This window comes from Podarcis erhardii (assembly GCF_964252035.2).
Source record: "Podarcis erhardii genome assembly, chromosome: 6".
In the NCBI taxonomy this organism is placed as follows: Eukaryota; Metazoa; Chordata; class Lepidosauria; order Squamata; family Lacertidae; genus Podarcis; species Podarcis erhardii.
The window spans coordinates 50381794-50404300 of NC_138510.1; the positions used below are offsets into that span (position 1 = coordinate 50381794).

A 22507-nucleotide genomic window follows, 5' to 3' on the forward strand; every position below is an offset into this window, starting at 1 on the left:
TTTTTGCCTGTGGAAAATGAGCTTGCAAAAAAGAAGTGTAAACAGTGCAGGATAAAATCTCACAGGGCACAGTTGGGCTGCGTGGAATTTCCAGCAGTCAAGGAGCAGCATTTAAAAGCTTTGCATAGCTTGCAGGAATAGAATAAATTATGCAAAATAAGCAAATAATTGCAGAGTCTCTTAACATTTGAATGATCTCAATATATAGTGCGGATATGTTTATGCAGATCAGATGGTACTTGTGTATTTCCTTAACCTATCAAGGGCAAAGATTACTTACAGTCATAACTTGGTGCAGAAAAACTGATTCTTTGAACAGCAATCTCATATTTCCCGTGGGCAACAGCTATTCCAGTTGCTTTCACTGAGTGGCATGGGAAAGCAAATGCAGTAAATGTCACTGCAAAAATGAGGAAGGACATATATTTTTGTAGGAGAACGAGATTCTGTAACCTGAAGTATAATTGATCGCAGGCTGACTGCCACATCCCTCTGCGCATGGAGAAGATAACTCAAGCAAACCTGTAGAAATGAAGGAATTTGTGCCTCTGTAGTACAATAGAGGAGAGCAGAAAGGTTTGCCTTGCAAACTGAAAATGGGGCAGCCAAATGGAACTAGAATCATAGAATCATAGAATCATAGAGTTGGAAGAGACCACAAGGGCCATCGAGTCCAACCCCCTGCCAAGCAGGAAACACCATCAGAGCACTCCTGACATATGGTTGTCAAGCCTCTGCTTAAAGACCTCCAAAGAAGGAGACTCCACCACACTCCTTGGCAGCAAATTCCACTGTCAAACAGCTCTTACTGAATGAGAAAGGAGAGGCACTGCACCAGTTTAAAACAGTACAATTAATAAAACCGATATAGGAACACAATATCACAGGTGTAACTGATATTTATAATATGTGGAAAAGGACAAGCCATATGCCAACCATGAATAGATCTATGAAAGCAGGAGCCACAAACTAACATAAACACCACCACCCCCTTTCACCAAAGAAGCCCCAAGTGAGATGGATTGATTGATGGCCTGTCTGTCTTTTCCCAGAACCTAATGCAAGGCGGCTCACAAAAATTAAAACAAAAACAGCTTTACACTCTCATGTTCTTTGTGAGTTCTTAGAAAGGCTTGTGGTGCAGCAAGCCACTCCAGCTTTCTGGTTTGTGGATGCATAAATCAGTAAGAAGGCTGAGCACATCTATTTACAGTAGAGATTTATTAAACCACTCTTTTCCAAGTGCCCTGAACTGGAAAACTGTAGTTTTAAGGATTCCCTAGAACAGACATGTCCAAAGTCCATTTCGGGGGTCTAATCTGGCCCTCCGGTCGGTTTAATCTGAACCCTGTGGCAGTTTATTTCATCAAATCTGGGCCCCTTTGAAAAAAGTTTGGACACCACTGCCCTAGAAGTTAGGGGTTGGATTAGATCCTGATTTGCAGGGAGCCCTTAAACCAGAGGTTCCCAGTTCAAGCATAATGGGAAAGAGTGTCTGCATCCTTTTCCCCAGCCACTCTTTGAACATTTTATATTTCCAACTCCAGGTTAATTACATATGAAGCAACAAATCAATAAAGTTACAATGAATACGTTTAATTACAATAAACATAGTTTTATTATTCATCTTATTAAAACATATTTATGTGATTGCATATCAAGCACAACAACTCACCTTCCTTCACTATTTGCATTACTGTCTTCAGCCAGTTATTCTTCCTCACACTTTCTATTTGGCTGAATCAATAAATGCGCATTGATCTGCATTTAAGGCGTTTATCCATTAATCCTCCCCTAATCCCTTCATAGCACATAGGTTCTTTTAAAAATCAATCGACTAAACTTCCATCAAATTAGTTTTAGACAGGTTTGATATAACAGTAATTTAGATCATTTTTGAGATTTTTCTCCCATCTCTAAATGCTATAAAATGGCTTTCTGAAAAGTGTGGCCTGAAGGAGGCATTGAGGGGAGAGGTATATATGTAATTGTCTTGTTTTGTTAGTTTGTTCATTCATTTTGACAGGAGGAGAGGATTGGAATGCCCATGCAGGTGAACCAAGAGCATACACTACTTATTCACCACACTTAAGGCTGAGCAAAGCTGATTCAAACACAGTATTTTATGCTTGTGTGTTCATGGTCAGAACTGGCTATACTTGTGGAGTGAATCTGTGAGCAGGGCCCTAGATTGCTGCTGAGGTTCAGTTCACAGACCCAGCTTTTTTGTTTTGTTTTTGCACATGAAGCAGTTGTGTGTGCTCCTGTGCATAACTCTTTACAGTGGTACCTCTGGTTAAGTACTTAATTCGTTCCGGAGGTCCGTTCTTAACCTGAAACTGTTCTTAACCTGAAGCACCACTTTAGCTAATGGGGTCTCCTGCTGCCACTGCGCTGCCACTGCACGATTTCTGTTCTCATCCTGAAGCAAAGTTCTTAACCCGAGGTACTATATCTGGGTTAGCGGAGTCTGTAATCTGAAGCGTATGTAACCCGAGGTACCACTGTATTTCTGACCCATTGGGGATCTTAGGATGTATGGGGGAATAGAGGCATGTAGGCTGCTTCTGACTGAGGAGCAGGGGAGTTAAGGTTGCATTATTGGGAGCACAGGTAGACAGAGCTGCTTGTGTCTGACTTCACTCTTCCTTGAACCTGCTGTGCAGTGCTGAGACGGAGGATTTTAGTGAGCCAGAGTCCCATGTTTCGGCCTGCCCTCCCCAAGAACCCAACCCCAGCTGCTGTTCAGAGTTCCCCCTCTCTCTGCTAAAGAGCAGCCAGCCTTGCCAGGAGCACCCGGACTTGCACAGGATCATCCAGGTAAGGAGCAAAGTGCTTCCTCTGGGTGAGATGAGAGGGTAGCTTTGATGGCCCTAGTAGGTTTCCCACTGTTCCTTCTTCCCGTTCTAGGAAAAGTTCTTGGAGATTGGCAGCTTGCATTTCAAGCCAGTGCCGTCCAATCCTCATTATTACTTCTACTGCCCTCCTTCTGCCAAAAAAGAGGTAGGAGGGTATGCTTGTATCTTTGCCTCCTTTCCCAGGGAGGCTCCTTTAAGAGGGTCTGGAAGGCTGTAAAAGAGCCAAACTTGGTAGGATGCGGCACCCAGACTTGATGCATGTTGCACATGTGGCTTCTTGTCCCTGTTTTAGGAGGAGGCCTCTCGGAACCATACAGATAGGAAAGGCAGTGAAGACGTGGAAAGTTCAGAAACTGAACTGGCGGCGGATGAAGGTAAGGGAAACTCTTCCTCACCCTCCTGTTCTCAGGACTGCTGTAACAATTGGAGATGCCATGGCACTTGTAATCTAGTGACATTGGATTTCTGTTTTTTAAACCCTTAAGTGGACTAAGAAAATTTTATGTTGGGGAGAGTGCAAGAGTCCTTGAGGACCAGTGCACTGTTTTCCCCTGGCGCTCAGCAAACCATAGAGCAGGTATGTGGTCATACAGATATTCCTGGCCCCCACAGTGCAGCATCCATGGCCAAGGGGTCTTCATGAGGTTTGTTGGGAGTCCATCAACATCTACAGATCCCTGCTATCAATGCAGGGGGATCCAATGGAGGATCCTAGCTTTGAGCTTTCTGGAAGAGTTGAGACGAAGGAATTGCTAAGATTAGGTCCCCCCTTTTGGCTCAGAGGCACCCCAGTGCTCCCAAGCTGCAAATATTTTGCATAGATTTCTAGTCCATGGAGCTAGCTGTATAGTTTCAGCTTTCCTAGAATTGCTTGTTTCTAATTTAAAAGGTTTAAGATCTCTCAAGTGATTCACAAATTGTCCCATTCACAAATTGTCCCACAGTCCATGGTGAGGACCATGCAGTGTCCTCTTTGGCAGCCAGCCACCTAGAGCCCAGGTACCTTACGTTGCCTGGGCCTGATTCTTTATCAGCATTCTTGCAACCAAGAGAGGGGACGTTGTCAGAAGAGAGTGCAGGATTGTCCAGAGGGAGGTTTTCACAATGCTTCATAGAATCATAGAATTGGAAGGGACTTGATATATTTCTGATAAAAGACTCCCACATTTTACAACGCACAAGGCTTTTCAGTCTAGCTTCAGGCATTTCAGGAACTTGGCCAGCCAGCAGTGCCAGCCTCTTGTGCATTCCTGCATTCTGCTGGCAGGGCTTCCTGTAGCATCCAACGCCAATCTGTCTCCCTATTCACAGAGTGAGTTCGATTGTAGTTAACCCTTTCAGGATAAACATTCTTGAGGCCTGGTGCCTTTCACCAAAGCTCCATCCCTCCTTGAAAGCACTTTGGCTTTTTTCGAACTTGCCCATAGGCAATGCTTCCGGCTATGGCATTGGCACGGAGAGTGACCCCGAACTGGAAGTAGAGTATCGGGAACGGCTGGACCACGAATTTCTAGAAGCCGACTCTCTGTCTGACTCCAACACTGTTAACCAGGACGAGGACTCCTTCAGCGTGCTGGGAGACTCTCTGGCAGAGCAAGAGCTGCTGGAACAGGACATGCCACCGCTCTTTGTGCACATGACATGCTCTGTGAAGCTGCGCAGCCAGCACAGTTCCATGCCTGTTCACTCGCTGCCCACCTGCCTAGGTGAATGGAAATGAGCCCTGGGGTTTGGGGTGCGGGGGTGGCATAGCTAGGGTGGATGGGCTGCTGGAAGGGAAGATTGGTTTCAGCCTCCAAGTAAGGGGTGCTGGGGAGGGGAGGGATCATATGCTGAGGCCCAACGTCCTTGGGCGCTTGGCAAGGAAGCTAGATTAGCACTGTCTAACTTGAGTAATGGGACGCGGGTGGCGCTGTGGGTTAAACCACAGAGCCTAGGACTTGCCGATCAGAAGGTTGGCAGTTCGAATCCCCGTGATGGGGTGAGCTCCCATTGCTCGGTCCCTGCTCCTGCCAACCTAGCAGTACGAAAGCACATCAAAGTGCAAGTAGATAAATAGGTACTGCTCCAGTGGAAAGGTAAACGGTGTTTCCATGCACTGCTCTGGTTCACCAGAAGCGGCTTGGTCATGCTGGCCACATGACCCGGAAGCTGTACGCCGGCTCCAGTAAAACGAGATGAGCTCCACAACCCCAGAGTCAGTCACGACTGGACCTAATGGTCAGGGGTCCCTTTACCTTTACTAACTCAAGTAATATCTGTTCCTTTCACTAGGGGAGGTACTGGGCTGCTTTGAGAGCTGCAAGGCGCTGCACACCATTGACCTCTCGGACCTGTGTGTGACCCTCGACATTTTTGTTCTGACCCTCCCCCTGGAAATCGAAACGGTGAACGATCTGCATCACAATAGGTGGGACTCCAGGGTTGCAGTGTGGGCAGGGGAGTTTCGAAACCGCAACATGCATGTGGCCTTGGCAAGAGGCGAGGGCTGAGCCTAGTAACTCTTTCCCTGTCCTCGCTACAGGTACACCTCTGAGAGTAGCGTCTCCTTCACCCGTTCCCCAGGGCGGCCTTCCTCCTTCCGTTCCGATGAGGAGCTTATGCACACCTTGGACAGGTTGCCCTCCACTGTGGACGATGGGTATTTATCCTCTCCATCATGTTGTTATGCTGGGGTGCAGAAATAGCGAGCCACTGTCCTTGACCGTTGCATTCTTTTTTTTCCAAGGCACCCAGCACTTTCCAATCTTCCTGGAGTGCACAGACAGGCCGTTGAAGCTACCATGACAGAGGTGAGTTCATTTGGCCCTTGGGAAAAGAGACTTACTCTGAGACTAGATTAATATCCCTGCCACTCCTCAGCACCCAGCACTATGTCCTGACCAAGCACCAGCATTGTGAACCTTGCTAAAAGCAAGGCCGCAACAGGGTTTGCACTTTACTTAGGATCTAGACCACCTTGCCTGCTGTCTTTACTGTCACAGATCCGCTGGCTTTTGGATGACGAGATTGTGTCTGCCTTGCGCCATTCACGGACAATCACCTCTGGCACTTTGAGCCGAGTGGCTACCCATGTTTACAGTTCTCAAGGCCGTCCTAGCTGCCACTGCGAAACGGTTCCTTTGCAGTTCGTGTTTGGGCCTGAGAGCTCTCTGGAAAAGTTTCGTGAGGTAAGTGATCTTTCAAGCTATTGGTATATGAAGCACTTAACAACTTGGGGCCAATTTACTTGAGCAGCCACCACTGATATTTTATGGGAGGATGCTGTATATAAATACCTTTATAAATATATTTTGCTGCCCCATACTTAGTCACTTAGATTTGTGGAACTTGCACTTTCACAGGCATCATATAATGTAAATCTTTAACATGCTTTGGAACTTCCTGGCTATTAATATTAGACTCACACCCTGTCTATATTACTGTACATTCCTGGTGAAAGCTTTTTTATTTCAACAAACCTACTGAAACCATATACTTCTTTTAAAAAAAGTTTAACTCATCACCAAACTGGGAGGGGTAGCTAATTCTGCAGAAGACAGAATCAGAATTAAAAATGACCTTAACAGATTGGAGAACTGGGCGCCAGCTAACAAAATTAATTTCAGTAGGCACAAATGTAAGGTTCTACACTTAGGCAGGAAGAACCAGATGCACAAATATAGGATGGGGAACACCTGGCTTACTAGCAGTATATGTGAAAAGGATCTTGGGGACCACGAGCTTAACATGAGTCAACAGTATGATGCAGCAGCAACCCCCCCCCCCAAAAAAAACTAATGCTATTCTAGGCTGCATGAACAGGAGTATAGTGTCCAGATCAAGGGAAGTAATAGTACCACTCTATTCTGCCTTAGCCAGACCACACTTGGAATACTGTGTCCAATTTTGGGCACCACAATTTAAGAAGGATGTTGATAAGCTGGAACATGTGCAAGCTGATCAAGGGTCTGGAAACTAATCCTTGTGAGGAGCACTTGGAGGAGCTGGGTATGTTTAGCCTAGAAAAGAGGAGACTGAGAGGAGATATGATAGCCATCTTCAAATATCTTATGGGCTGTCACATGGAGAAGGGAGCATGCTTGTTTTCTCCTGCTCTGGAGGGTAAGACTCGAACCAATGGCTTCAAATTGCAAGAAAGAAGATTATGACTAAACATTCGGAAAAACTTTCTGGCAGTAAGAGCTGTTCAGCAGTGGAACAGACTCCCACGAGATGTGGACTCTCATTCCTTGGAGATTTTTAAGCAGAGGTTGGCTGGCCATCTGTCATGGATGCTTTAGCTGAGGTTCCTGCAATGCAGGGGGTTAGACTGGATGACCCTTGGGGTCCCTTCCAAGATTCTATGATATTTATCTGTGTCTTTAGTGATGATTTTGCTATGTAGTTTTCAGACTAAGCAGTCTATAAATCTTTATAAATTTGTTTTCCCCCCCATATGACTTCAGTTTTCCACAGTCATTTGACCTTCAGCTCATAAACCTTAAACAACACCCCCCAGCAACACACACACACACACACGAGCTACCTTGATGCGTCTCCATTCTCAGCCATTCTGTCTTGCTTTATGCCTAAGAAACACGCACCTGCCTTTTGCTTGTTTCTAGACAGTCAGCCTGTTCTTCCTTTTTTTTAATGCAGGAGTTCCAGAGAATAGCCCTACCAGGCTACGTGCTCAACGCTGAAGACAGTGATTTCTACTATGTTTCCATCAGTCGCCTACATGCCCCTAAAGATGGGCCTAGCCCCACAGTAACGCTTGAGAGCACCATGACTGGAGGCAGGTGTGAAAGCAGCATTAAAACAGAAGGCTCTTTGCCCTGCTCCCCTCCCCCAGAGGAGGCTCAGGGTCTCTGGGCATGGCCAGCGAGTGAGAACAAGCAGGAGGCAGAAGAATTCCTGGACGTAAGTAGCCATGCACATGCTGAGTTGGAAGGGTGATCTGGAGATGTGCTTTTTTTCTTAGATGGATTATTGATGCTGTTTGGTGAGGGTGATTATTGGGAACTTCACGTTATGGATTGCATTCTGGTGATCTCTACCACTTCTTTTCTGTGATGCAGTTGTCAGATGAAGTTCCACAGCCAGATCAAGCCCATACTTCGGAGTGTGGATCCTTGGATGAGGAATCTGCAGTGACCCAGCCACAGCCTCTGCCGTGCTCCTTGGAGAAGTGGAACAGTGAGAAATCTCCCTTAGCAACACCATCTGTAGTGAGCCTGGCAGACTCTGTGACTCCAGGTAGGGAAAATGAGCTGGCATCTCCACCTGAATTTTGGAGCAGGGGCTGTGGGGAGTTCAGCCGTGTGGGGTTGCTTTAGCTTATCCTGCCCCAAACTGGTGCCCTCCAAGGAGGTTTGGACTTCAATGGCCATAACTCCAGCCCACATGGCCAATGGAAATTGTAATCTACAATATCTGGAGGGCATTGTGCCATAGAAGGCTGATTTAGACAAACACTAGGTCGTTATATTACCTTGCTAAGCAGTTCCTTTTTTAAAAAATAAATATACTTTTCAAGTTTATACATGTCACTAATTTTGTACATTTCACTAATTTTAACAGTCATTTTAACTTTTCAAAACTTGACTTTCTTCCCCCACTTTCTGCGGTTCCTTAAATTTATTTTTAATATCCTCTGCCTATCCAAATTAACTGAATTTGCTCATTTATTCATCTACTTTAAATATATACTCTTATAAAACTGCAGGTTAGTACAATAATCCTGGCAATGGTCTTATCTGTTTATGATTTATCTTCATTTCTTATTCTTCTGGTAAGTTTCACCATTTCTGCGTATTCCATAAGTTTTTGTATCCTTTCTTCCTTTTCTGGGACTTCTGCTTCTTTCTATTTTGGGGCGAGTAACATTCTAGCCACTGTAGTAGCATACATGAATAAGTTTCTATACATTTTAGGTAGTTCTGTCCCTATAATTCCCCAAAGAAAAACTTCTGGGTTTGTTTGTTTTTTACAAAAGTTATTTTAAACATCCTTTTCATTTCATTATATATCATTTCCTAGTTAAGCTTTAATCTTACTACACGACCACCACATATGATAAAAAGAACCTTCTTTCTTTTAAGCAGTTCCGTTTAGCTGAGCTATAATTGGTAGGATTCCACATTTCAAAGTGCTGGTTATGACCTATAAAACCCTATATGGCTTGAGCCCAGGCTACCTGAAAGTTCGTATCTCTCTATAGGAACCTGCCCAATGTTTGAATCCTCAGGTGAGCACCTTCTCTTGGTCCCATCAACATCAGGGCCCTGCTTGGTGATGGCACCAGAGAGAGACATATCTGTGGCTGCTCCCACACCTGCCAAGAGAGGCTCCCTCTTTGTTATCCTGCTGGCAGGCTGAGACCTTATTCAGACAGGCCTTTGAAAACTAAGATGCAGATGATGCTGACCACTGGACAAAACTGATTTTGATTTTAAATGTGCTTCATTGTCTTTTAAACTATTGTTTTAGCTGGTCAGGTTTTTTTTATTAACTCTGCATTTTATAATGATTTTAAATGTAAGCTACCTTGAATAGCTTACAACATTAAGTGGGATATAGATATAATAAATAATGATGAATAATACTTGGGAGAGGCAAATAAAGGAAAGTGCCGTCATGTATCTGGGGCCAGATAATGATCCTTTGTGCTCCATGCGTATTTCGCCCTAATAGCTCATGGCCCTCACCCAAGGTGTTCTAGGTCTGCTTCTCTAGGTTATATAGGCGTAACAAGTTACTCATGCTTCCCCCTGCCCCCTTTCCGATTTCAACAAGTATTATAAAAATCCTATGGTTTCCCAGTGCTGTCCAAAATTTGCAGAAATTACAGAAATTCAGGAAAAGCACATTCTATAACGTTACAAGAAGCCATGCAAAACCAGTCTGTGAAACTGGTCGAAAAGAAGAATTCCTGGGGCCAAGCTACTCAGTTTCCTCAAGCTCTTCATGTTTCAATCCTAGATATATGAAGCCCGTAATAATATTGTACACCCAATCTGCTAGTGTTTAAAAAGGGATATATATATTTTTCGCACCATAGGACACACTTTCCCCCTCCTAAATAGCAAGGGAAAATGTGTGTGCATCCTATGGAGCGAATGCAGGGGGGAGGCAGGCGGGAAAAGCCCCCAAGAGCCGCACACAAGCTTCGTGCGCTCTTGGGGCTTTTCCCCAGGAGGGAGAAGGGACTGACTGGCCGCATCAGTCCCTTCTCCCTCCTTGGGGAAAAGCCCCCAAGAGCGGCGCCCTCTTTAAAGGCTGTGCGGCTCCTGCGGGCTTTTCTACGAGGTGGGGGAATCCCCCCACCTCCCAGAAAAGCCAGGAGAAGCCGCACAGCCCCTTTAAAGAGCGTGCGGCTTCTGCGGGAGGTGGGGGAAGCTGCAGCAGATTCCCTCCTCCCGGGCTCCCTTTGAAGCGGTAATGTGGGAGGGGAGCAGTTTACACTCGTGTAAGCAGCTCCTCTCCCACTTTCCTGCTTCAAAGCAACTATGGAGGAGGGAAGGAAGGGGACCATGGATCCTCTGCTGCTGACAGCTGCAGCGGATTCCCTCCTCCGTGATTGCTTTGAAGCAGGAAAGCAGGAAGGGAGCAGCTTACACTCGTGTAAGCAGCTCCTCTCCCACTTTCCTGCTTCAAAGCAACTACGGAGGAGGGAAGGAAGGGGACCATGGATCCTCCGCTGCTGACGGCTGCAGCGGATTCCCTCCTCCTGGGCTCCCTTTGAAGCAGCAAAGTGGGAGGGGAGCAGCTTACACTCGTGTAAGCAGCTCCTCTCCCACTTTCCTGCTTCAAAGTGGAGGGAATCCACTGCAGTTGCGAGCAGAGGATCCATGGCTCCGCTTCCTTCCCTCGAAGCAGGGTGCGGGGGTGCAGGGGGGAAAGACGGCAGGAAATAGATGCCGGGCAGGAAGACACAACCACACTTTGACCACTGGAAAGTCCACCCCAGCCTCCCCAGATTTCCACTGAGACGGCCAGGCTAATCTCGATGGCCATAAGTCTGGCTCAGCATTATAAACTGGACTTAGATAAGCCATGGTTCCCCTTCCTACCCTCCTCTGAGGCTCGATTTAAAGCAGCAAAGCGGACAGGAGCCGCCAGCTTTGCTGCTTTAAATAGTTTAGTGCAACATTTAATTCAATATTTTTTTCCGTATTTTCCTCCTCTAAAAACTAGGTGCGCCCTATGGTCAGGTGCGCCCTATGGAGCGAAAAATACAGTAATATATATTTGCTGAAACATCGGAAGAGTATTGCTGAGGTTTCGTGTGGAATTTGGCTCATGATGATCCTCTGAAAGCGATTAAGTGACTGCCTTTTAACGCCATATAATGGAACTTCTCTGCCTTACCAGTTCATTAAGCTGGCTTTATTGCCACTCTGTTAGGTTTTGTTTCAGTATTCTGTTGTGTGCAGGTCAATCAGCCTCTCCTCAGAGGAAAAATGCTTTTCAGGTCTCCCTTTTGTGGAAATAGGATTAGAAATGTAAGGATTACATGAGGAAGTGCCAAGTACTTGTCCATGCTCCTTTTTAATATGCAAATGCCTTCCTCGTTCCAAGGAGTGTGTTGGTTTCACCTACTTCAACATTCTTGAGAGGCCTTTTGGTGCCTTTTACTTAAATACACCATTTGCTCCCTCATATTTTCAATTGTGCATTGAGATTGAACAAAAATATGCCATTTCACACTTGTGAGAGAACGGGTGTTTATTCAAGTTAGCATTTTCACCCCAGGCCTGACTGTAATAGCAAAGTCTCTCCCTCTCTTAGGGGTGTCCATTAAAGTGCCTTTCTTTGTAACTATGCTCCAATATTGATTTTTCTGTAATCAAAACCACTTTAGTGCTGTTGGGCTCATGAGATTGTAAGCTCTAAAAGGCTGCCATGTGTCTTGCTGTCGGGCTTCTTTATGAAGTCAATCTTGCTTTGTTTCTTACATCAAACAACCCATGCAGCAGATGGGGTAAAAAAAAGAAGCCAACCGCTTTGTGACACGCTGATCCCCTTTTTCTTCCTGGGTTTCTTTCTTGTTGCCTGGGCTTGTACATGCACAGTTTGCGGGGGGAAAGGCCAGTGCTTAGATTGAAATCTGGCCCCAGAGCAAGGAGAGAGTTGGGGGGACCTAGGAGACCTCAGAGCAGTCTCTCAATACCTCTCTTTCCTTACAGGCTGTGGGAAGCAGCGTCCCAGTCGGGTACAGAGCCTGGTATCGAGCCAGGGCAGTATGGATTCCGATCTCCTAGGTGAGTGGATGAGCCAGGCCATCTTTTTGTGTGGAAGAGACGCTAAGTCAGTTCTCAGTTGGGTGGAGGCAGGTTTGTGGCAGAGTGACAGTTGCTCAGCTGGGATTATTTTGCCTTGAGGTCCAGGTGCATCCACTTTGTGGAGATGGGACTGCAAGGGAACCACCATGAGCCTCTCTCTGCCCTTGGCTTCTTCTTGTCAAAGATGGATTGGCCGAGCCACTCAGCAGAGGCGGTGCATTTTCATTTCTTAGGCTATGATGGCGGGAGCAGTGATTCCGAATGCGAGGAGGCAATAATGAGTGACCTGGAACCCAAGTGCCCTCTCATGCCTGACTTCTGGCTGATTGTCAAAATCCACCAGGACCGGGTGGAAGTCTATTCCCACACACGGTAACGTCCCCTTTCCCATGCCCTGCTCACCTAGGGATTCTGGTTCCCGAAATGGCAACTGTGGCTTTTACCCCAAGCTCTGCAATCAGTTTCTCCCAGTCCCCCTGATCTTAGCCTTGTGTTGTATAGCTGGCTTCTGAGTTCTCCAGACTTCACGTGTACAATCTGTCTTGCTTTTTCCAACATGAAGCTAGCTGGCCTTGTTCCTCTGCCAGTTTCGTGCTAATCCTGGGAAAGGGCGAAGAGCCCAGGCCAGGCCAGTCATAGATCCCTCCCCCCAGTACTCATACATTTTTAAGCACTTGCCAATGCTGTTTTTTCTCCCCCCAGTTTTTCATTGTTGACTGTGTTCAGTTCATTACTAACTATTGAGCAGGAAAATATATTGTGCATATCGTCTGCTGTTGTGGGAGCTCTCTCAAAAGTTCTTCTGAGCAGTCTCCCTTTTCCTTTCTGTACATCAGCTTAAGTGCGGTGAAAGCAGCGCAGAATGAGGAAGGGGAATGTGTGCATCTTCACCGTACAGTGGTAAAGAAAGTTGGTGAGATCTGCCGCCTTGTTAATCAGGTAACTCTGGCACGTTCGGTCTCTCTACACTGACTCCTTGGTAGCAGGAATATCTCCCTACTAAGTTCCAAAAGTTGAATTTGGCAAGGTCACTCATTAGCCAATGTGTTACAAAATATTTGACAGCTACGGCTTTGGACACTGGAAAAAACACCCAGATCTTTTCTGCTCGTGGAGCCTTTGAAGAGAAACTTCATATATACATATCTATGCACTTTTAGATATCTTTTCACCTTAAACACGAGGACTGAGATGCTGACACTTTAAATGAGGAAGCTGGGATGTACCAGCTTCATCACATTCTGGTATGATTACAATCGTGCAGACAAATACTGCCCTTGAATTTCAAGGCAGATACACCAGTTTCTTCCACAGCCAGGCCTCCTGTTGTGAGGAAGCATTAAGTCCATCTCTGCGGCCCTTTTTTGTCCACAGCGGCTGCTGCTACAGGATCTGCATGACAGTCATAATTGCAATTCCCTGCTCGTTGCTGAGAGCGAGGAGGATATCTGGAAAAGTGAAACGCCGTACACCTACCGGCAGCGCACTGGGCCTGATGGTAGGAGTGCAAAGCAGTATCCTTATCCACAATAACATTGTGCTGAGCCTTAGAGCCCAGAGCAGGTGTAGGAAACCTTTGGCCTTACAAAACCTACAACATCCCTTAACTGGGGCTGATGGCAGCTGTAGTTCAGCAACCCCTGCAGGGCCAAGGGTTCCCCACACCTGACTTAGAGACTCTGCTTTCCCACTAGTTTGGCTGTGCCCTAGTTATATTAGAGGCAGGCTTCCTACAGACCACAGGATGAGATTCTTCTCTTACTCTGCCCGTTGTGGCAGGGCAGTACTTTGGGGAAGTGACAGCTGATGAATCCTTTTCATTTGCCGTTTTGTCGCCACTTTGGTGGTGATGCACCATCCTGCTTTTCAGGGCAAGCTCTGTAGGTTCCTGTTTAAAGGTACTTGAGGTGTGTGTGTGTGTGTTTGCCTTTTAACCTTGTGGCACAACTGTACATGAAGGAGGGAAGGGGGGAGGTGATAGTCTCAGTGTTGTATAGATGGCTTTCAGAGAACTCTGTGGAGGGCTGGCCTGCTGAATTGCATTTCCTGCTGCGCAGACTACCCCGGAGAGGAGAGCTACCAGCCCCATGACTATCTGGCGGCCACCATGCAGTTCATACCCGGACACTTTGCTTGCGACGCAGTCTGGAGCACCACCATCCATGTGCATTCACGACTCAAGATGGGGCCCAATATGGGTGTTGCACGCGGTGAGTATATGGATGCAGGGAGTTCTGGCTGTTGGGGAGGCATGTGAGGAGCTATCCCCAGACTCCCTGTTCCTGGGCAATGAGTTCTGTCCTGTCATGGTGCCCTTTCGCCCCCAGCTGCGGCACACTGATGATACAAATTAATTGTTAGGATTGGTTGTGAGGGCTGGAGCCAGTGTGGTGTAATGGTTAAGAGCGGTAGTCTCGTAATCTGGTGAACCAGGTTCGCGTCTCCGCTCCTCCACATGCAGCTGCTGGGTGACCTTGGGCCAGTCACACTTCTCTGAAGTCTCTCACCTCACTCACCTCACAGAGTGTTTGTTGTGGGGGAGGAAGGGAAAGGAGAATGTTAGCCGCTTTGAGACTCCTTCGGGTAGTGATAAAGCGGGATATCAAATACAAACTCTTCTTCTTCTTCCTCTTCTTCTGGATAAGCCAAATGATGTGGAGGGCGGCCTGAGTTAGGCTAGAAACAATGTAGTTCTGCCACAAGCTCCTTACAGGAAGAGGGAGCCACAAATACGGTGGTGATAAAATGCACAGAAGGGGGAACTTGTGTAAGAAGTGGGAGAATTTTTCAGGAAGTGACTTTGTGTTGGGGGGAAGGGAAGCTTTTAGTATAAAAATCTGAGCAAGTTCATTTATTAGAAGAGATCCTAGCGTTGAGGTAAGGTTTCATCACAGAACCAGCTGTATTAAAAATAGCTCCCTTTTTAACTTTGTTATAAAACCCTAATACAGGCTAGCTACGATCTAAAAGAAGCTCAAGTGTTTGAAACAATAAAGAGACTTTTTTCCCTCCCAAATATGCCCTGATAAGGAACACCTTAGCTTGAAACATACAAGGATTTGATACTTCTCCATTGGATACCCTTAGTACATATTTATCACAGCCACCAAATTGCAATGATCTTTTTCAAAAAGTGGGTATGTTGAGAATGGGCAGTAGTTATGAGGATTAGGCTGGATTAATATTTGGGAAATAAAATTGAAGAGGGGCGTGTGCTGTGCTGGTTGTTGAAGATAGCAGTGGGTGGTGCATTTGGGTCAGACTTTGCAACTTGTAAGCCATCTCTCTCCCCTCTGCAGCCATCCAGGCTCTGCGTTCTGTGCTCAATGCTTTCTCAGTTGTGAACAGGAAGAATATGTTTGTTTACCAGGAGCGCTCAACCAAGTCTGTTTTCTATTTACGGTAAGTTCACCATTCTGTCATACGGCACCCCACAATCAAGGGGACCACCTTGACCTGTAGTGTCTTCATCTCCTCTGCTGGTATCTCCTTTTGGAATGTCCTTCAAGTCCATTGCCCTTGGCGGTGTGGTGTAGTGGTTAAGAGCGGTAGACTCGTAATCTGGTGAACTGGGTTCGCGTGTCCGCTCCTCCACATGCAGCTTGGGCTAGTCACACTTCTTTGAAGTCTCTCAGCCCCACTCACCTCCCAGAGTGTTTGTTGTGGGGGGGGAGGGGAGGGAAAGGAGAATGTTGGCCTCTTTGAGACTCCTTCGGGTAGTGATAAAGCGGGATATCAAATCCAAACTCTTCTTCTACTACTTTACCTTCTTCTCTTTGTTACTCTCTCCTCCAGACTCTCTGAGACCACTTCCAGTGGGAAGGGTGGGGAAGCTGAAACCCAGAGCCTTCCATGCCGTTCACTGGCCCTTTCGCGCAGCCAGGAGCCCATATACATGGAGGACCTGAGTGTGAGTCTCTTTTCCTCCCAGGGAACCCCTGCACCCTTGCTGCCGAAAGCACAAGAGCGAACATGCCGGCTGCACACATCCTGCTCTCTGCTGTCTTTCCAGGAGTGTTGGTAGGCAGCTCCATCTTCTCAATTTCTTCTGTTCTCCTTTGATAGGGCTCTCGCTCCTCTTTGGAGACAGCCTCTTTCCGCAGTGTGGACTCTGCCCGCCCGGTGAGCCAAGTGGACAGGCATATCCAGCTGGTGGTTCATGGAGTTGCACCGGCAGGTAAGTTGCACATTCATTCAACATAAAGTCAGAGACGGGATGCTTATTGAGATCTTGTTGCTACTATCAAGCTACCTGTCCCCTGAGGTGTGTAAAGACCAGACAAATGTTTGATTTAGTAACTCTGTCTCCTTTAAGGTGGGCTTTCCCAAATGGTGGTGCCTCCCAAATGTTGTGTCGTTGGACTACAATTTCTACCACCTACTTTGCTGGCTGTTGCTGATGGGATTATAGTCAACAACATCTGGAGGGCAACTGGTTGGGAAAGCCCACCTTAACAGGATTTTAAAAATATATGTTGCATTGCAGCCCTTTCTGCAACAACAGAGGGAAATGCAGCCTTTTGCTCCCTTCCCATTCTTTAGTTCATCAGCTCTCCGGAATCTTGTGTTAATGTTTTGTTTCCTCTGTAATTTAATAACAAGCCATTGACATTCTTTTCCCTTGTGGTTTTGCTGCTTCTGGCTTTTCCTTCAGACAGCCGTCAGTGGGAAAGCCTGGCTGCTCTCTTGTGACATAGTTTACTGTGCAGCACACACAGATCATTGATCTGGAACACAACTAATGTAGCAGTTGCAAAAAGGAATGGCAGGTGGAAACCTGCAAAGGCACAGAGGTAGCTTCCTTTTTTTTTATACCGTCCCAGACTTTGGTCCATCTGTTGTCTACACTGACTGGCAGCAGATTTCCAGGGTTTCAGACAGGGGTCTTTCCTAGCCCTACCTGGAGATGCCAGGTTTGAACATGGGACCTTCTGCATGCAAAGCCGTGGCTCTGCCGCTAAAGCTGCAATTGTAGGAGGGAGTGGATAGGTGCTAAGGTAACCCTCAGGAACAGACTGCGTGGGCTGTTGAAAAATGGAGCATGCTGGCTTTGGAATGGGGTGGCTCAAGCGTAAGAGGACTCAGTATCTTGTATGAGACAAAGGCTACATCCTGCAACTCTTCTGCTCCTATAGGACCTGAGATCACAGATGAGCTAGTGAAGGTACTACGCAGGCGCCTAGATGAAGCCACCCTGGACATCATCACAGTCATGCTTGTGCGGAACTGCAAGCTCACCCCTGCTGATGTGGAGGTAAAGGCCGTGCTTCAAATAGGACAAGACCACCTTTTATTTCTTGGCTAAATCTCCAGGCCTCTGGGTTGGATGCGCTCAGGCTGTATCAGACCATTGACAAGTCCTTCTCCGTGCAGTTCATACAGCCTCCAGGAAGCCCACCTACTGAAGTGCTGCAGTTCACTCTGCCCCCCTCGTGCCTGCCCTGGCTCCCAGCCATAGCCTGCTACCTGCGTCAGAACCTGCTGATCTTCCTGCACACACCCAAGTACACAGACAGCAACATTGAGAACCATTTCAAGGTGAGAGGACGGGTGCCTGTGCCTGGCCTGGTGCTGCCTATTCAAGGGGTGACTTCCGTGTTCATCTCTTGTAGAGGACTAAGGGAATATGTTCAAAGGACAAAGGCATGACGAGCATCCTAGGGGTAACAAGGCTAGGCATGGAGGTATAAACAGATCATAGCCTGCTGGGTTCTGGAACAGAATGAGAGGCACAAACTAGGATGAGAATTTCCGGCAGCCTCAAACATCTCTACCCCTAGCTTGATCTCAGTCGCTGAGGACCAGTCATACAGGGACTGTTTTTATGGTTATGTGTGATGTAGTGCTATGTATCCTTTAATGGACTGGGGGGAAATCCCAATGTCTATGACAGTGTTCTATGCTAGGAAATTCTCTGCCATAAGAGTTGCATATCATTTACTGAGATTAAGAGCCTACATGATGTAACCCACACTTTTGGTCTTCAGGGACCTCAAAGGCAGCTCTCCATGTTGATGAAAATGCAGCTCCCGGAAATAATCTGATTTAACTATTCTTGCCTTCCTTTTCAGCACTATTTCCACCAGAGTAGCAGCAGCAGCCATGACCTGGATCTCTATCTGTACAACAAGCCTGGAGGCCAGGGCACTGGTGGCAAAGGTAATAAGTGTCTCTGTCGTACCCCCTAATTCTATAGAAGAAAATGGTCCTATGCACCCTCTCTGAGGACAGTGGCATGCTGGGGTGTGGGCCTGGCCTAGGTAGGTTACCCAGGTGCCAGATGCTGTTTAATACATGCTGCTTAATCCATGTGAGTCAGCTGACTAAGGCCCCCAGCTTCCATTTTGTCTACTGCTGTGCCAGCCAGTAGTAGGGTAGAGAGGAGTTCATAAATTAGTGAGCTCCACTCCCCAAAGGCCTTATGAGTTGTGCAGTCATGGTGGCTCCTGCTCATTGGAGCTCATCAAACATCTACCGGGGGGCTAAAAATGAACTGACTTTTAGGTGAGAGCACAGTGATGAGCTCTAGGCAGACGTCAAGTGGGGAGTCATATGGTACTGTGGGCATCAGTTGGCAGCCTATGGACTGTTGGGAGCTCCCAGTGGTGGGGTACTGTTAGTTTGTGTGTCTGTGTGTCTGCATTGTGCCATACACTTGCCTCATTTCCCACCTGCACTGTGGTCTGGTTGTGTGGGTAACGCATCACCTCAAAGTGTGTCTGAACATTCTTCTGTCATGTAGGTTCCATGCTGGATCTTGTGCAGCACCTGTTTCCACCTTCCCAGTTTCAAGGTAGTTTCTGTAGATTCCAGTGGTCCACTGTACTTTTTCCAGCGCTGCTCCCATCCTCATTTTGACCTTGTGCCTGCTGTTGTTCTGGCTTCTGCTCTGATGCCTCCTGTATCACCCACTTTCCCCCTTCTGTGTAGCCACCCACATCTTTTCCATTGAGTAGTTTCCTAACCCATATGCTTTGGCCACCCCCATCCCCCCACATTGGAGATGAGACTCGGGTTAAAGAAATCACACTGACTCCAGATAGAAATGGTTGCAAATTTGCTATTTGCTTTCAGACACACACACAGAGAGAATTTCACTTCTGTCATAGCCTCCTTAGTTGTGGGAGCGAAAGGTCTTGTGTGTTTCAGAAAAGTTGGATACATTTATGGAGCATTATTTGTTGTGGCGCCTCGTTTTGTACCTTGGGATTAGTAAAATCTCTTGCATAAACTTGAAGCTGGGAGAAGAGCTCCGTGAGGCTGTGATGTTGCAGCTGGTGACATCAGCTGATGGATAGATTGAGATGACTGACCCTGGTGCACATTTGGGGATGCACAGTAAACACCCTTATAATTGGTCTGAGTAATTTTCATATTGGGGACCAGGCAGAACATTTTATCTGTGCCATATTTACCTAGAGTACTAGAGGTGGAAGTTGCTTCATTCAGTAGCATGGGAATTGGCTCACTTGATCCCTTGTGTCTTTGTTAGCAAGCTTTCTAGTTGCGGGCTATGGCTGTTCTGTAGCTATTTAGGTAGCTGAATGTAAGAAACCACCTGGTCTTGGGATTATATGATTGGCAGGGAGACAGTTAATGCCGCTCGCCCTTCCTTCTTTCCCTCTGTTCTCATCTGGCTGCCAAGTTCATTGAGAGCAGGGAGAATTACATCTGTGGGGACAATTGCTGTAAGCCTGGAGTAGACTTCCCTTCTCAGCAGGCACTACTGCAAGCATTCATTTTCCTTCCATGTGACCCCCATGCAGAGGTAAAGCTGACAGGGTGCATGCTGGGAGCCTCCTTGAAGATAGGGACCTATGGGTGCCATCTTCTGAATGAGATGATATGGTATACAGTGCCTTTGCCAATGTCGTGCCCACCTTCTGCTTAGTGGGAGACTCTCTACTTCTGCCTGTGACTTGTTAGTTTTCCATTTAGAAGCCTACAGTGCTGATGGGGATGGTGTCCAGGTCCTGAGCCCTTAAATCCTTGCATATCTTTCTGCATGTTTTCATGAAAATGTCAGTAAGACGTCATCCCTGGCAGTGTGTGATTCCTAGTGCAACCACCTTGCCTTCCCCTTTCTCCTCCCCTGGGCATTAATCAATGTGGCACATCAGCAGTCAGAAGGAAGGTTAGAAGAGCCCAAATGGTGCCCCCTCATTTATTCCATGGAACTTCCACCTCCCACTTTTCTGAGGGATTCCTGGCATGATCACACTGCACAGCAGTGCAAGCTGGAGCTGCCTCTTGGCACAGTGCAGGGGCTGAGCTGCTTGCTGCACCAGGAAATGAACCCAGAGAGATGTGATCTGTCTCCTGTCCTGTCCTTGGTGCTTTTGCTGGTTGGGCTTTGCTGAACCTGTGATGAATGCATCCTTTCCTTCAGATGACAGCTTGCAACCCACATCCCCAGCAAGTGCAGGCCTCTTCCCTATCTCTGTGATTGTGGTGTCTTCCTTGGCTACATGTCTTCCACCCCGACCCCTCCTTCCCACCTGTGACTTGTTTCCACATTACTTTTTTTTTTTAATCACCCTGAGTTGCATTCCAAAGGATGGCTGTGTGTCTGTAACAAGTTCCCTGAGGCTGTGGTCTCCTAGGAGCTCTATGCTAGTGGAGGGCTGGGCCTCTGGGACTCAAGTGGCCCTTTGACTTTCCCCCTGCAGGCATTGCATGCATTGCCCTATCCTTCGTGGACGACCGTGGAAATCCCATCTCATTGACTCGCTGGGTGAGACCACCCACCGCATTGCTGAGCACATCCTTTCTCCAGGAGGCAGATTTCGAGAGCTTGACAGCTGTCACTAAGCACCAGGCTGAGCCTGGCACGTCACAGCCAGGTGAGAAGGCAGGGCTTCTGTCTGCTCTCTGGGAACGGTGCCATCAGATGGGCAAAGTAATTGGGCTTGAATCGGCTTGCCTAGGGAGCCTGGCTGGTAAGAGACCAGCATTGCCCTTGCCTTTTCCAAGATACATCCTCTTGACGCTGCTTTTCCTCCAAAGCACTCTGTCCTCTGGTGCGCCTGGACATTTGGGAGAAGGGCAACATCAGCCTGCTGCAGCTCTCCGAAAGGCTGCGCAGTGCTCTGCGCCATGCCCTCTGCGACGCCCTCATGGAGTTCCGTGTGCTGCCCAACCCACTGTGTGTCGATCCATCTGCTGAGCCAGAGTTTCCAGGGAGTGTCGGAAGCCTGCGCCGGACGATGTCAGAAACCAAAGGGTTGACGCCGCCTGGCAGGCGTCGAGGAGCGTGTCCACCTGCCCCGCATTTCACTGTGCCCACTGCAGCTGCTGGTGAGCCGGTCACACCCACCAACAAGTTGGGGAGACGAAGCTTCTGGGACATGCGGGTAAGGACTCTGTCCAGGGAAGATGGCGGTGGGATATGTATGCTCTGGGTGTGGTGAGAAAGAGAGAGCCTAGAACCAAGAGCTCTGGATTCAAGAACTGTTACAGCAAAGTGCCAGCCTGCACTAACTTACAACCCCCAAGTGAAACACAGTTCACCAGCCATGGGTTGTGGTCTGTCAGATGTTTACTAATATCTCTGTTTTTTGTCATGCCAGGCAAGCGTGCTCCTTTATTTTCCTAGCTTGTTGGATCATATATGGCTTTTCTCCGGCATAGTAGCTAAGAATATGATCTGCTCTGCCATGAGGTCCATGAAGGAGCTTCAGGCAAGCCCTCTGGTCTCACAGTGCAACCCTGTGCCTGTTTAAGCAAATTTCCCTGTGTCTGTTGTGACTTACGTCCTAGTAAGCATGTTACAGATGATAGCCACAGTCTCCACCCACTGCAATTAATGTATTAGGATAAGGATGCCTAGCCGCCTTGGGGCTGAGGACCACTTTGACCCACAGTCAAACCTCAGGGGGGTTATTGTATAAATAAAGTGCTATATATATTTTAAAAAAGCTTGTGCAATACAGATCCTTGCTGGCCTGAAACCATCTGTGCCAGAGAAATGGGAAATAGGCCCATGCATTTCTTTCTCTGTCTCTTCATGACCCTGTTTTGTTTTTTCCCCAGAGCAAACCAGAGGCGGTAGAGCAAGGGAGCCCCAAGACCACGGATGACATAGTACTGGAGCGGCCTGAAGAGAGCCGAACCCGCCGCCGCCACAAGACCGAGAGTGTGAAACAGCCCTCGAGCCACGAACGTGTTGTGGCAGCTTCCGAGCAGGGGCAGGCCCAGAGGCAAGCATCCTGGCAGTCTTTCCCCACCCTCTTAATCCACCTTGTGGGGAGGGGAAATGCCTCAGTCCAAAACCCAGCCTTTAATCTATGAACTGGATTGTGTGTGCTTCTGCATGCACAGAAAAACTCCTTCCCACACCCCCAAGGCTGACCCTCCCTGCATACTGCGAGGACAGCGTTG

At 47.5% G+C, this 22507-nt stretch overlaps 2 protein-coding genes across 3 annotated transcripts in view; one reads left to right on the forward strand and one right to left on the reverse strand.

Annotated features, from left to right (window-relative positions):
• MED8 (mediator complex subunit 8) overlaps positions 1–22507 on the reverse strand; it is a 245683-nt gene that overhangs the window by 69480 nt on the left and 153696 nt on the right. The gene's annotated exons all lie outside the window — the stretch shown is intronic.
• SZT2 (SZT2 subunit of KICSTOR complex) overlaps positions 1–22507 on the forward strand; it is an 86213-nt gene that overhangs the window by 45256 nt on the left and 18450 nt on the right. The window contains exons 29-53 of one of the 2 annotated variants that reach the window (XM_081865620.1): positions 2667–2820; positions 2911–3003; positions 3151–3232; positions 4286–4564; positions 5133–5268; positions 5383–5499; positions 5587–5650; positions 5843–6028; positions 7500–7763; positions 7922–8099; positions 12032–12106; positions 12361–12499; positions 12964–13066; positions 13502–13625; positions 14185–14337; positions 15427–15529; positions 15923–16037; positions 16193–16304; positions 17263–17381; positions 17501–17665; positions 18199–18286; positions 18870–18920; positions 20797–20970; positions 21134–21480; positions 22160–22326. In XM_081865620.1, coding sequence (XP_081721746.1) covers positions 2667–2820; positions 2911–3003; positions 3151–3232; positions 4286–4564; positions 5133–5268; positions 5383–5499; positions 5587–5650; positions 5843–6028; positions 7500–7763; positions 7922–8099; positions 12032–12106; positions 12361–12499; positions 12964–13066; positions 13502–13625; positions 14185–14337; positions 15427–15529; positions 15923–16037; positions 16193–16304; positions 17263–17381; positions 17501–17665; positions 18199–18286; positions 18870–18920; positions 20797–20970; positions 21134–21480; positions 22160–22326 — 3588 coding nt within the window. The remainder of the gene's footprint in view (positions 1–2666; positions 2821–2910; positions 3004–3150; positions 3233–4285; positions 4565–5132; positions 5269–5382; positions 5500–5586; positions 5651–5842; positions 6029–7499; positions 7764–7921; positions 8100–12031; positions 12107–12360; positions 12500–12963; positions 13067–13501; positions 13626–14184; positions 14338–15426; positions 15530–15922; positions 16038–16192; positions 16305–17262; positions 17382–17500; positions 17666–18198; positions 18287–18869; positions 18921–20796; positions 20971–21133; positions 21481–22159; positions 22327–22507) is intronic. The other variant, XM_081865619.1, reaches the window with a different exon arrangement.